The 15,514-nt window shown below is 47.8% G+C and overlaps 1 protein-coding gene across 1 annotated transcript; it reads right to left on the minus strand.

Annotated features, from left to right (window-relative positions):
- Positions 1–13,104: 13,104 nt before the first annotated feature.
- Positions 13,105–15,162, minus strand: LOC109735855 (F-box protein At5g18160). The gene is made up of 3 exons (XM_020295056.4): positions 14,840–15,162; positions 14,671–14,752; positions 13,105–14,565 (listed from the first exon to the last, which is right to left on the minus strand). Exon 3 carries the CDS (start codon positions 14,540–14,542, stop codon positions 13,325–13,327), a length of 1,218 nt encoding a protein of 405 aa, XP_020150645.1. The 5' UTR covers positions 14,543–14,565; positions 14,671–14,752; positions 14,840–15,162; the 3' UTR covers positions 13,105–13,324.
- Between the last annotated feature and the right edge of the window lie 352 nt (positions 15,163–15,514).

Below are 15,514 nucleotides of genomic sequence, written 5' to 3' on the forward strand. Positions count from 1 at the left end.
AGAAAGCAGAGCGGATTCAGTGTCTGGCTCCGCTGCCAGAGGACCCAGAGATCCCTCTTCTAGCGAAAATGCCGGTTCCGGCACCCTACAAGGCGCCGGAGAAGAAGGACAATAAGAAGGCCAAGGAGGCCCGAAGTGGTCTCCGTCGCAAGGGCGCTTTGGACGTGACGTCCAAAGACACAGAGGTCCACTCCTCCACCGCCGAAGGCGATGACGAAGAGGAGGAAGAAAGCAGCTCCTCCCCCAGGGAGGAAGGACGAAGAGGGCGGCTCCCGCCAATTTGGAGGCAGAGGCGTCCAAGAGGGGAAAGGGCTCCCTCGCGGATAACTCCGCGTGGGATGTCGACAGCAGCCCTGAGTCGCGCCCCCGAAACAAGCCCCTGGCCAAATCGTGAGTACCGAAAAACCCGGACACATCCATGTATCCGGCCTCTCTATTTCATAGTCTTAACATGTGAAATCATGCACTTGCAGTCCGGCTCGGTCCAACCTCGAGCGATCCTCATCCTTGAGGAATTTCCTAGTCCCGAAGGCGATGGACAGTGGGTCCCATCCGGAGGCCCCCTCTCCCAAGGCCATGGATGGCACCGAGGTGCTGTCCCGAAGGATCCCAGGCCAGGGAGAGGCTTAGGAGGATGCCAGGGTTGCGCCGGAGGGTAAAACCTCGGCCGCCGGACGCATGGGGGAGAAAATCCCCATGGAGACTGGCGATGGGGGCCATATTCAGTTCGGCCCCCAGCCGAATACGGTCCCAGAGACCAACACGGCTCTGGAATCCGGCGAGCAACCTCCTTCTTGTGCCTACTCCGCCGGTGACCTCTGTCCAACCAGAGGCACCGGATAATCTGCTGGAAGCGCTGCAAGGCGCTTCCATTGTGGAGGAACACCGTACCCTTATGGGTACGGTGATTGAAAAGATTCAGTCCGTGAAGAGCGGACTGACCGAAGCCTGCACAAGCCTCCTAACAGGCTTTGAGGTAAGCAGACACAATTATGTAAAAAGAAAGTCACAGTATACATAGTAGCCCCTGAGACACTGTCTGGTGTTCGAAAGAAAAGCCGGATAGAGGATCAAATAATTTTCGCAGGAGACTAACCATATGTGTCCATGTGAATAAGCAGGCGTCATTGCTGACTGCGACCGCACACGCTGCCGAAGTCTCCGGACTCAAGCAGAGACTGGAGCGGGCCGAGGAGGAGCTCGGCCAAGCAAGGAAGCAGATTGAGGATAAGCAAGGTATGTAATGACCTACTGTATATGCGAAGAAATAAGTTATGTGTATTGACCGGAATGCCACGATATGTGTAGGAGAAGTGTCCGAGGTCGAGGCCCTTAAAAAGGCGCTGGCCGAAGCCGAGAAGAAGGCGGCCAAGGAGCGGGCCACCCGTGAGAAGCACGAGGCCAGGGTTGATGAGATCCAGCCGGAGCTCCATGACGCCGTCAAGAAATGCGAGTCCTTGGAGCGCAAGAATGCGGATCAAGAGTCCGAGCTCGCCAAGGCTCGCCAAAGCGCACAAGATGCCCGGGTTGAAGCCTAGGGCGCTCTCCAGGAGATTCAAGAGGCCAAGAAGATTGCGGCGGGTAAGGCCTTCATTATGCAAAGCAAATATGTGAAGAAGAGGTATCTCTTACTAACCCGGATTTGGAGTTCTCCAGGGGCGTTTGTGGATCTGCCGCGCAGCGTTTCCTACGTTGCGGAATTCTTCCGAGCCGAAGAAGGGAGCTCGACGGAGAAGCTGTTCTGGTCGCAATATCTTGCGCCAGAACATCCGGTGCCCTTTAGCGATCAGCTGAAACAGCTGGTTGAACTGCATAGGGTGGCCGAACTGGCCATGAAGGACTTGATAGTCCGCCTGTGGCCTGCCGAAGCCATACCCAGCAGCTACTTCGGCCTCGTGAAGCGGCTGGTCAACGCCTGCCCCCGACTGGATGCCATCAAGCGGTCGGTCTGCATCGAAGGTGCGCGGATGGCCTTCGCCCGTGTCAAGATGCAGTGGGCGAAGATGGATGCCACCAAGCTCGCGACCGAGGGACCGCCCGCTGGCAAGGAGCACGGCAAGCCCGAGATATATTTCGATAATGTCCTGGAGGGATCCCGCATTGTTGCTGAGCAGTGTGCGAAAGACGTGATCTTTGAATGAATACATTCATATTGTCTCGCCCTGTATTATGAAACAAAGACAATTTATGTAATATAATGCTTTGTTTGAAAATTTACCTCCTGTGCGGCCATTTTCATTAAATCTGTGAGTTGGCCAGTCGTTGGCTTCAGCCCCTACGTAGGTAGTACGGGGGTGTTCGGGATGAAATAGAAACCCTCTTGATCCACTTGTTTGGTCCTTGAAGGAGGTGTTTAGCGCAACGAACAAGGTAATCGGACTATGTGGCTTTATCACCGTCACTTAGCCATAGGAGTTTGACAATAAAATTTTGGGCGCAGCCCCTGGTATTCGTAAGTCCGAACTTGGGGTACTGTAAACACCTGATCGGATAAAAACCGATTCATCGCGAAGTGCCGAAAAAATCGCAAAAGATTTCGTAACCTCTCGAACAGCTGACCAGCTCACGCCGCATCATGACAGTTAGTTTTCGGCTTTCTATACTGAGGTGCTCATCCGGATAAACCAGGGCACAATCGCAGTAGTTCTCCCTTTACTACCCTAGCCGATATAGCGGAACATAAGGTAGTAAGCACAGGAGCCGGGCAACCCAACTATTGACCAAAGACATGATTCGGAGCCGATGCATATAATGCTAAAGTTCGGGGTGCCGAACTGTACTGTAAAAAGTGTTCGGACTTTTGTCGCCGTGTTATGGGGCGTAGTGAAGCCCCTGGCGAATTAAGGCATACCAGAGTGTACGGGCGCAATTGATAAGAATATCAAGAAGAAGAAAGATGAAGCAACATGCCCATGTTGCAGAAAGTGGGCCGCAAACTTTTTCCATTATAGCTTGATTAATACGTCAAAGCGTATTTATACAAATAGTGTGATAAGCAACAGGGCTATTTAACATGTCGCGACCAAGAGAGAGCTGCGTGTGGGTCCTGAAAACAGGCATAGCGATCGTTTAAAGAGACCACCTGAAAATTCCCTTATACGTCAATGCTTCTTGATGTATCCGTCCCTTGATAGGTCAGACAATCAGGCCACCATGAAGGGCTTGGAAAAAGGAAACCTGAAAAGGAAAAAACAGAAAAAGTGAGAGTAGGTGGGTCCAAGGTAGGTCGAGGCAACATTATGGACCACAATCTGGTTATGCCTCTGTATACGCCCATGGTATTTTAAGTGCGTAATTATGTACGCGCGGTACGAACGGCGCTGTTTGATCGGGGCAGGGCCGGAGGCCGAATTGCTAGTCGAGCTCTTGACGGGCTGGACTGTCCTGCTGCAGGGTAGTCCGGACTCGTTTGACAGTGTCCGGGAGCTTGGCCGCAAAATTAAGGTTATGTTTTAAAAGGCCGCTCTGTACTTCTGCCGCTAGGGCCGTGGTGTGCTCCTCAGTACGGAGGGAGCGCTCCGTATTTCCATTAACTGTTATGACACCGCGAGGTCCGGGCATCTTGAGCTTCAGATAGGCATAGTGTGGCACCGCGTTGAATCGAGCGAATGCGATTCGTCCGAGCAATGCGTGATAGCCGCTGCGGAAGGGGACGATGTCAAAGATCAATTCTTCGCTTCCGAAGTTGTCCGGGGATCCGAAGACCACCTCCAGTGTGATTGAGCCCGTGCAGCAGGCCTCTACACCTGGTATGACTCCTTTAAAGGTAGTCTTTGTGGGCTTAATCCGTGAGGGATCGATGCCCATTTTGCGCACTGTATCCTGATAGAGCAGGTTCAGGCTGCTGCCGCCGTCCATGAGGACTCGCGTAAGATGGAATCCGTCAATGATCGGGTCAAGGACCAGTGCGGCTAAACCGCCGTGACGGATACTGGTCGGATGGTCCCTGCGATCGAAAGTGATCGGACAGGACGACCATGGGTTGAACTTTGGGGCGACTGGATCCATCGCATAAACGTCCCGAAGTGCGCGCTTGCGCTCCCGTTTGGGGATATGGGTAGCGTATATCATGTTCACCATTTTAACTTGGGGGGACTTCTTCTGTCCCCCTGTGTTCGATCGCCGGGGCTCCTCGTCATTGTCCTCGCTTTGCGACCCCTTCTCCTTATTCTCGGCGTTTAACTTGCCGGCTTGTTTGAAGACCCAGCAGTCTCTATTGGTATGGTTGGCTGGCTTATCAGGTGTGCCGTGGATTTGACATGGACGATCGAGTATGCGGTCCAAACTGGACGGGCCCGGATTGTTTCTTTTATATGGCTTCTTCCGCTGACCGGACTTAGATCCATTGAATCCGGCGTTGACCGCCGTGTCGTCGATGTTGTCACCGTTGCTTCGACGCTTGTGTCTGTTGCGTCGGGGCTTGCCGTTGCTATTTCTGGCTTCAGAAGTGCCAGGTTCGCTTGCATTGTTATTGCTACGGGCCAGCCAACTATCCTCGCCCGCACAAAAACGGGTCATGAGTGCCGTGAGGGCTGACATTGACTTCGGCTTTTCTTGGCCGAGGTGACGGGCAAGCCATTCGTCACGGATACTATGCTTAAAGGCTGCTAGGGCTTCGGCATCCGGGCAGTCCACGATCTGATTCTTTTTAGTTAAGAACCTAGTCCAGAATTTCCTGGCTGACTCTCCGGGCTGTTGAACTATGTGAGTTAAGTCGTCGGCATCCGGAGGTCATACATATGTGCCTTAGAAGTTGTCGAGGAAGGCATCTTCCAAGTTCTCCCAGCTGCCAATTGAATTTTCGGGCAGACTGTTCAGCCAGTACTGAGCTGGTCCCTTGAGTTTTAGCGGGAGGTATTTGACTGCATGAAGATCATCACCACGGGCCATATGGATATGGAGAAGAAAATCCTCAAACCATACCGCGGGGTATGTGGTTTCGTCATATGATTCGATGTTCACGGGTTTAAACCCTTCCGGGAATTCATGGTCCATTACTTCATCAGTGAAGCAAAGGGGGTGTGCGGCACCTCTATGCCGGGCCACGTCGCAGCATAGTTCGGATGGAGTTCGTCGGCGGTGCTCGGCCCGGGCGTGCTTATGTTTGTCGCGTCCGACCGGATGGCCATCATCGCGCGTCGGGGCACGCCCCCGCGATCCATAGATCGATCTGGTCTGGCCTGCTCTGCTCTTTGAGTCATGCCGCAGGTCATATGTGTATCCCCGAGCTGTTGTGTCTCTGTTTTTGCGGCGAGGTAGTGCGGGCTGGTGTTCGGCTTGAGTTGCCGCTTTGTCCTAGCCACGTGGTGGTCGGTCAGCCACATTGCGCTCTGGTAGGACGGGCTCGAGCGCCTCGTTGTTGAATTGGGGTAACAGTTTGCGCTTCGGGTAACTTTTGGTTGGGCGCTCGATGTCATATTCCTCGGCTGCCAGGACATCGGTCCATCTATCATTAAGCAGATCTTGGTCAGCTTGAAGTTGCTGCTGCTTCTTTTTCAGGCTCCTCGCATGGCAATTACCCGGCGCTTAAAGCGCTCCTGCTCGTCGGGTTCCTCAGGCACGATAAAGTCTTCGTCACCGAGGCTCACCTCATCCTCAGAGGGTGGAAGATAGTTGCTGCCCTCCGAGTCTTCGTTGACGGCCTGTCCATTAGGACTGACTCGCCCATCCTCCCGTTCATCCTGTTCAGAAGTTGGTTCGACGGGGTATTCGTTGACTTCGGCATCGTCCGGAGTATTATTTTCTCCTGTGCCGGTATTGCTATCTTTTCTACGGCGTGATTTAGAGCGGCGCCGCTGACGTCGGTGCTTCGGCTGTATCTGAGGAGGTTCATCCTTGACTGGATCCTTCTTGTCATCGTCGTTATTCTCTTTGGGTGTATCCACCATGTATACGTCATACGAGGAGGTGGCTGTCCAGTGCCCTGTGAGCGGTGGTTTTTGTGCCTGCTCCTCTCCGGCATCGTCGTCGATGTCTTCGGAGCCGTAATCAAGCTCGTCGGTTAAGTCTTCGATGGTGGCTATGAAGTGGGTGGTGGGTGGGAAGCGCAATTCTCCATCACCAGCCTGCAATTCGAACCGGATATAGTTCGGCTGAGCGTCTCCTGATAAGGAGAGATCTTTTAATGAGTTTAGCACATCGCCTAAAGGTGAGTGCCGGAAGATGTCCGCGGAGCTGAACTCGATGATCGGCGCCCGATCAGGATCTATGGGCGCGGATGCGCGCGGTCCCGATCCTATAGCCGGAGACGAGTCCGAGGTTCCGGTAACACAGACCTTGCTCGAGTCTGGGTCTGTGTGCGGCTCCAACGCCGCTGAGTGTGCGGCTTCCGTGGCGGGGTTGAGATTCCCATCCTCGGCCGGCGCAATCTGCTCCGGATCTCAGGCCAGAGCAGTTACAGGCGCTATCTCCCGGGCATAGTCCGATGACAGATTTAAGTCATGTTCATCGTGGTGGCTAGGAGCGCCTGCCATAGGCTCGAATCCGTCAAAGATCAAGTCTCCGCGGATATCGGCTATGTAATTCAGGCTTCCAAACATGACCTGATGGCCAGGGGCGTAGCTGTCTATCTGCTCTAGATGGCCAAGTGAGTTGGCCCGCAGTACGAAGCCACCGAATACGAAGATCTGTCCGGGGAGGAAAACCTCCCCCTGGACTGCGTTGTTGTAGATGATTGACGGAGCCATCAAACCTTTTGATGACGGCGCAGCGGAACTCTCAATGAAAGCACCAATGTCGGTGTCAAAACCGGCGGATCTCAGGTAGGGGGTCCCGAACTGTGCGTCTGAGGTTGATGGTAACAGGAGGCTGGGGACACAATGTTTACCCAGGTTCGGGCCCTCTCTATGGAGGTAATACCCTACTTCCTGCTTGATTGATCTTGATGAATATGAGTATTACAAGAGTTGATCTACCAAGAGATCGTAATGGCTAAACCCTAGAAGTCTAACCTGTGTGATTATGATTGTCTTTCTACGGACTAAGCCCTCCTGTTTATATAGACACCGGAGGGGACTAGGGTTGTACAGAGTCGGTTACAAAGAAAGGAATCTTCATATCCAAACTCCAAGCTTGCCTTCCACGCCAAGGAGAGTCCCATCCGGACACGGGTGAGAGTCTTCGGCCTTGTATCTTCACAGCTCAACAGTCCGGCACATATCAACAGGTCGGACGTCCGAGGACCCCTTAGTCCAGGACTCCCTTAGCGGGGTACAGGTAGACCCATAGTACGGAATAACAACAGTGGATATGAACAATCTTGGGTACACAGACGAACCATTTGTCCGAGCCAATGATGTGACGCAGGTTTTCTATGTGAAGGACATGTCTACCAAACCGAGAAAAAGAAAAGATAAGGAAGCGAATACATCATACGATGAGCCAAAGCGCCATATAGTTATTTCAAGGAAAAGGGACATCGTGGGAGTGGAGGGCAAGACAGACATGTCTCAAGATTATGAAAAATTTCATGAAATTCCTCCCTTCAAAGTGAAGGCTGACCCAAGCACCCTGTTACACGATGAAGATTATCCATGGTTACGGCGCAATAAGCAAGGGACACGCGCGAAGAAAAAGGGAAGACTTTCTCTCGACAACTATTCTGATGATGGCTTTTATGTAGAATATCATTACAGATACATGACAAGAAATAAAATGCCTTTTGTAACAGATAAGTTTTCATCTGAAACCCTATACTTCGAAAGAGGTTGTCCATTTTGTACACGAACTGCATCCAATTTTTTGCCGTAACCCTCTCAACATTTTAGCATATGCTATGTGGGTGAAATGATGATACCATGCCAACTTTCAACCTTTTCGGAGTTCATTTGTACTGCTTTTCAATTTCAGAGTCATTTAGCTCAAAAAAATCAGTAAATTCATGAAAAATAGCAAATGAAGTCAGAAATGGTTGAAAATTGATGATGTGGCTTTGAATGGTGCATGTTGAACGCACAAAAAGTCTGGAGTTGAATTAAAGTTAAAAAATGAAATGCCTTTGTAATAGATGAGTTTTCGTCCGAAACCCTAATACTTCGAAAGAGATTGTGCATTTTCTACACGATGTGCATCCAGTCGTAACCCTCTCAACTTTTTAGCAAATGCTATGTGGGTGAAATGATGATACCATGCCAACTTTCAACCTTTTAAGAGTTTATTTGTACTGCTTTTTAATTTCAGGGTCATTTAGCTCAAAGAATGAACTAATAGCAAAAAAATTGAATTAAAAAGATTTTATAAAACTCTAATAGCAAAAAGAATGAATTAAAAAGCTTTTATAGGACTCTAATAGCAAAAAGAATGAACTAATAGCAAAAAATAATGAATTAAAAAGCTTTTATAAAAATCTAATAGCAAAAAGAATGAACTAAAAAGAATCAATTAAATATAATATTCATCAATAGCAAAAAGAATCAACTAAAAAGAATCAAAATAATATTAACTAAAATTATCAAAGTATTATTTGTTAAAAACTTTAATAGTAAAAAGAATTTTCATAAAGTATTTCTTGTTACAAACTTTAATAGAAAACTAAAATGCTTTTATAAAACTCTAATAACAAAAGGAAACAACTAAAAAGAATCAATGAAAAAGAAAACTTATGCAACTAAAATTATATAAAAATTTATGCAACTAAAATTATATAACTACAAATAACATATGCAAAAAATAACATTAAAAATTTAAAAACATAACAAATGCAAAAAATAAAAAAAAGACCCACCTACTTGCCACCACGGCCTGCATACGACTAGAAACCCTATAAATTGGCCAAGATGCAGGCCCGCAGTGCAAGCAGGCCTAATGGGGTGTCGAATATGCATGTACTGCCTGCAGTTGAGAGGAGCTCCAGCGGGTAGCGGCAGCAGCGCTTCTAAACCACTCCGAGCCCCTCTCAACTAGCGAGGTGGGACTAAACTTGTGGATGCGGAAGCAAAGACCTTTGTTCACGATTGCTGGCACCAACCGGGACTAAAGGTTGGGGGTATATAAGCCAACACTTAGGAAATTTTCAGAGTTCATCTGCAGTTTCCCCGACGACGCCGAGCACCTCGACGCTGCCAGGCTGCCCCGGCGCCGTCCCCCGCTCCCTCGCCACGCCCTGCCCCGACGCCGTCACTGCGCCCCTGCCCGCCTTCGTCGCCGCCGTCGCCGTCGCCGCCCCCGAGCCCGCGCGCTCCCCCTCCTCCCCGAGCTCTCGCCGCCCCCGCTGTGAGCCGCCGCCGCCCCGGCTCGCTGTCCATTTTTTTTGTTTATTAATTATGTTTATGTATTTTTTTGTTCATATATAATGTAGATGTATATATATATGTGTATGGATGGATGGAAGGATGTATGTATATATAAAATATTGATATGATGAATTTTTTTGTTCACAGAATTTTTTATGTTCATATAGAATTAATATCAAGTGGCACTTTTGTTCGTTGAAAATTAACCGTAACTCCGATGAAAATAATTTATATATGAAAATCGATCAGAAAAATATGATGAAGAAGGCAGTTTATACTCTACAACAGAAAAAGATGAAGACAAAGAGGATAAAATATTAGCAACCAATAGATAAATACCAATTTAGTGTAGACGGCATTTTCAGAAATAGATGATCAAAATTGGCCACAATTATGTTTAACTCTTCAGTTGTACTGCCATTCTACAGTTCGTCCAATCAGTTATTCACTGATTAGGTTGTCATTAACTGTCATCACATACTGCAATTGTAAGTTGCAAAAAATATTTTATCCGGACTGGACATAGATGACAGAAAAGGTGTTGTTGCAACCATCCAAAATGACCAGTTCTACAAGTTTCAGTAATAATAATTTAGAGAAACTTGGAGCAAAACACATGACTCTTATAGGATAGCGTAGATAGATACTCCCAAGGGCAAAGCAAATCAAGAGCTGAACGTCCAGGCATACTCCCAGGGTGTAGGCTCATCTTCTTTTTGTATCTCACCTCCCGGAATTGGAATAATGAAATCTTCAAGACGATGCGGAGTAAGCTCCATATGACACTGTCGCTTCCTAATCTTCGCATCCTTAAGAACTTGTCATTAACGTCACAATGCAGCACATGTTTAGCGTTGAACTAAATCAGCAGCTCATGGTCGCTGAGTATACATTAAGATACCATTTGTGCTCCCGGTCAAAACAAAGATACCATTTGTGCTTATGAACATCAGGATGAGTAGTACATATCACTACATGAGTGTCAAGAAGTTTAGCGAGTGTCAAGAAGTTTAGCAAGTGTGTTTTGTGAGGCACTCGGTAAACATTTAGATTTCTTTCCTTTTTCCTTTTTTAGCGAAAAATACTCGTAACCATCGAACACTCTATGTATCTATAGCTTAACACTCGGTAAGATTGAGACATTCGGTATAAATTGGACATGTGTCCATTCTAACCGCAATTGAGAGAAGACGGACAACAGAACCCACTTTACCGAGTGTTTTTTTAATTCAACTGCACAAATTCCATATGTAGAACCACTGGTTATATATATATTCAAGAACTGCAGCAAAAGATTTATGATAACTGGTCTCGTGGACAGAGTTTTTTTTTTGGCAGCAACTACATTTTGCTTCAAGTTTTCGGTGGCTCAGTGCAGCATTGCGACAGTGGGCCAGGCAGAAAGGTATTCTTCAACTTCTCATTGCTAACAACAAAGTTCTGTTGGGTTAAGGCCCTGTTCGGATATCCACCAGATCCGTGGAATTAGAGGAGTTGCGGAGTATCTAATTTCCAGCTCCAGTATTTTAGGCTACAACTCCGCCGGCTCCGCGGAGCCGAGTCTGGGAGCGGAGGGACTCCGAACACTCCCTAAGTCGGAGACAGCTGTGGCAGTGTAGGCATTACACCAATGCTTATTGTCGAAACGAATACCCGTGCGTTACCACCATTCCAAAGTGTGGCCGCGCAAGCTGCGAACAGTACATCCCATAGACGGCCAAACCACCCTAACACTTCACAATACTGGTAGCATTAGCGACCCAATGTAGCGCTCCAAGCTTTCGCGAGATCACATCAGCAGCCTTACACCTAAGCAACAGGTGCGAGATAGACTCCGAAGCTGGGCAGAGATCGCAACCGTCATGGGGTGCCACGGCAGTCCAACCCTTCCATATCATATTATCCCTTGCCTTGTGTTCAGTCTACCTCGAAAGGCCACACGAAGAATTGCAGTCGCGGCCAACGATTCCCCTGAAAGTCAAAAGCTTATAAAAGTAGTCACCTCCTCCGGGTTTCCGCTGCATGCTGGTTAGGTGTTGAAGCAGCAGATCAAGCTCATGGCTAGCCGAGGCAATCATCAAACCAGAAGGACGTCCAAGAAACACTGCCAACCAAACAATTTGTTGACTGAATCACCTCCAAATAGGCGTGCCGTTGTTGCCACCAGCCTAACATTTTTGGTGAAGAGAAGCCTAAATTCTTTCATATTGCAGCAAAACGTCAAGCTAGACGAAACAAAATCCAGGTGCCAATCAAGGACAATATTAGAGCATTTCGGCACGGTGGACGAGCAGCATATTGCAACAGAGTTCTACAGGAACATTTTTGGGTGCGAAATTCCATCGCAGCCAGCTATTAACTTGCATTTGCTCTATGGCCAGTTGGATTCGGTTTCCCTTGTGAACTTATCCCTGCCCTTCTCTTAGGAGTTGGATTCGGTTTCCCTTGTGAACTTATCCCTGCCCTTCTCTTAGGAAGAGATTTTGCAAGCAATCAAATCATCACCCAATAACAGGAGCCCAGTGCCAGATGGTTTCATAAACAAGTTATATTAAGCAAATGCTTCACTTCTGAAAATTGATCCGATGGCTTTTTTTCTCAGAGTTCTTTGAGAACAAACTTGATATCTCGGGAATTAGCACACATATCCCTACTTCCCAAGGTTGAGACTCCGCTGGAGATCACGCATTACCGCCCGATTGCGCTGGTCCATAGCCTCATCAAGCTTCTCACAAAGGTTCTGGCTATGAGGTTGCAGCATTTTATATCAATGCTTGTTCATTACATACAATCAGGCTTTATCAGAGGACGTATCATAGTGAAAAAATTTGCTTTAGCTTCGAAGCTCGTGGAATGTACTCAGAAGCGTAAAATGCCTTTGGTCGTGCTAAAGATGGATTTGCAAGAAGCTTTTGACTCCGTCAGTTGGAGCTGCATTCTGCAATTACTACGACAGAGGTTTTGGAGACAGAATAACATTTCCGTAAAGTTCTTAAAAACTGGATTTGGGAGATCTTAAAAACTGGACAAACTCGGGTAATGCTAACCGGGTGCTTGGGCAAGGTGTTTCCGTAAAGTTCTTTGAAAGAAAAACTCTGTTTGTCATCTGTATAATCCAAGGTTAGGCCCACTCAGCGAGTTTTTTTTTCCTGAAAAGGTCGTCTTGTTTTCGATTCAGTTCTAGTGCTAATTGTTCAGTCCGGCATCTCAGTTGAGCGGAGAAAAGAGCTCCATTTTGTGTGGATACATGCAATCGAGACGACATAATCGTATAACTAGTTTCATATGTCACCATTAAAATCCAAACATGTAAGGAAGTTACACATGTTTTATCCGGGGAAAGCTGAACCAGGATGAAGTATATTTATCTTGCACCCGGAGTCCGGAGAGCACATCCACAACTCCGTTTCTACATGACCAAATGAAAAATAAACATAAAACTCTGGAAACAGAAAACAGCAGGAAAAAGCACTAGCAGTACTCCCAACATACGACTAAAGCACCAAGGCTTTTTCTTCAATCATAGCAGCATTAATCCATCAAAAACAAAACTGTGCTAATTAAGGGCCATAATACACATGTTGTAATCCTAAAAAAAACATGTTGACACACGCAGCATCTGTGAACCTCCTGAAACTTTGTTATGCCCAAGTTGCATAATGGACAACAAAGATCAAATTGACAGGCTATGGAAGTGATACAGAATAACATTTCAAACAGTAAAAATGCCTCCACTCAAAGAGCATGACGTGCTATGGAAGCGAACGTCTCATCTTGCAGTAAAAGAAAGACTGAATTTCTAGTATTAAAAATGTCGCTCGTGCATCTTAACCGCGACGAAACTAAAGCAAATTTGGGAGGCAGGGAGGAACAGTAATGAAAGGTTCTATATCATAGATCGATACTTCATACTTCAGAACATTAAAAGGATATTCAGCACATCATAATACACACCGAATGATATCACAGTTGCTACTGCAACCATCCAAAATGGCATATTCTACTGCTGGTCTGCTAGTACTACTAAGTAAGAAGAGCTAAGGACAGAAGACATGATCTGAGTCATAGCAAAGCAAACCAGGAATCATGATCATTCAGACATGCCCTGTGGAGAATGGAGGCTCCTCATCTTCTTGCATCTCATGGCCTGGAATTGGAACAATGCTCTCTTTGAGGCGGTGGGGGGTAAGCCACATGCGATACTGACATTTTCCGATGTTCACAATACCTAAGAATTTGCCATCAATATCACAACGCAACACATGTTGGTGGTTAAACCTGACCAGCAGCTCACGCTCGTTTAGCACAGCCATATCATTAAACAACCGCACGGCAGAATCAAGTGGTCTTGTCTTTTTCTTTTTGAAAGAAGTTAAATAAAGTTGTCTTGATGCCTCCACCGTTGATACATCAATCCTGTACCTGAAAGCCCAGATTTCAGCCTCGTAATCCTGCATCTCCCAGACATCCATAGAAGTGTTAGAAACCGAGCAGCCCCAGAAAGCAAGTGTTCCCTCCATGTCGAACAACTTACTATGATTGCACGGCTGGGTGGGACTGCGCATCCACCGGAATGACTCTGCTTCTGTGTCAAACACAATGATATCTCCACCGCCTCCTGTAATGTCACTAGTGCCATAAGGATACCAGTGGAGGCTGCCACGGTGGTGTACAGGTGATGAACAGTATGAATAGATCAGCTTGTTCCATAACTCCTCTTCTGCGGAAGACGACAAGACTGTTGGCATTCTGACGCTGATGCGCCTTGGCCTGTCGGATCCCACTGTGAGGACATATAAGCTGGATTCAGACGTCTGATGTGACCGTGAGACCCAGAGAACCCTGTATTCTCCAGTTGGATGGTGCTGGTAGAAACCAACCATGGTATTGTCGATGCCTTGCCCAACTTGAGGCTGCGGTAATAGAGCATGCTTGCGGGTAACCGGATTGCAGATGTAGAATTCATATCCCCAAGAAACAATAAGGAAGCCATCACAGACGGCTATGGGCTCATTCCTGGAACGGTGTTTGGAGCCTGAGAGGAAAGGCCAAAGCTGTTGATTGGAGGCACCAGCACAGACGTCGCCCAAGACAACTTGATTGGCAGGCTTTCCACACCCATCCACAATGGGGAGCGACGGCTGGCGTCGGTGGTGTTCGAGCATGAATTCAGGTGTGGATGTGGCACTACGCCATGATGTGTTCACAGCTCGACAGCGGCCGGCGTCCTTGGATGCCAACAGGACGAGTATCTTGTTGATGATCTCCTCTGGCAGGTCCTCAAGCAGGGTCGCGCCTCTCCTGTCCGGCATAGTGCTCCGTCGAGTCCACTGAACTGAAAAGACGCGGCAAGCAACTCCTTCAGACCAGCTTCTATATAAATTAGAAAAGAAAACAAGCAAGTAAAATACAGGAGGGAGGTGAGGTGAGACGGGTTTACCCTCGGAGAAGGGACGCGCCAGAGGAGGTCCAGCGGCGGCGGCGGCGAGCAACGTCGGCAACGCAGGCGTGTTCCTTGGATTCTAGGCACGAATACAGGAAAAATTTGAGCGCCAGCGGTAGATGGAGAGAAAAACAAAGAGAACGCGCCGGGGAAGAGAGATGCTCACCTGCGTCAGGGAAGATTGCGCTCCCTTGGAGTTACGGCGTGAAGCGGAAGAGCGGCTTGGTTGAGTGAGGCGGAAGGGCGGCGGCTCAAACCCTAGAGGGGTCGTGCTCGTCCGCACCGAGGCCAGGAGGGGAGCTCGATCTGGAGGCCATTGCGCGAGGTGTGGACTGCAGGGAGGAGGCGAGCGAGATCGATCTGGACTGGAGTCCACGAGGCCGGCCGGCCGCGAGCTCGATCCAGAGGAATGGGGAAAAATTAGGTCTTGCAGCACTGGGGGGAGCGTCGAATGGGGTGGGGAATTTTTCACCTCGAGGATAGAGGAAGAACGGTCGCTGGGTCTTTTACAAAAAATGCCATTGGCCCAAAGGCCCGGTTTACTGCTTTATATAAAAAAAACCATGCTACTTGACAAAAATGCCATGCTATAATTTAATAAAATGCCATGAAAATATTGTTTTGCTTCATTTGGTCCATTGTGCAAAAATCAATAAAAAATACCATGTCAGTAAAAACAGAGAAATAACTTTGCCTTTGTTAATTTTTGTAAAAATGCAATCTCTTAAAAATGCCATGATAAAAAACACCATCTTTTAATAAAAAATGCAATCAATAAAAAAAATTCATCTCTTCATAAAAATGTCATATCTTAATAATAAAGGATGCCATCAATAAACAA

This window comes from Aegilops tauschii, chromosome 7 (assembly GCF_002575655.3).
Source record: "Aegilops tauschii subsp. strangulata cultivar AL8/78 chromosome 7, Aet v6.0, whole genome shotgun sequence".
Lineage (NCBI taxonomy): Eukaryota > Viridiplantae > Streptophyta > Magnoliopsida > Poales > Poaceae > Aegilops > Aegilops tauschii.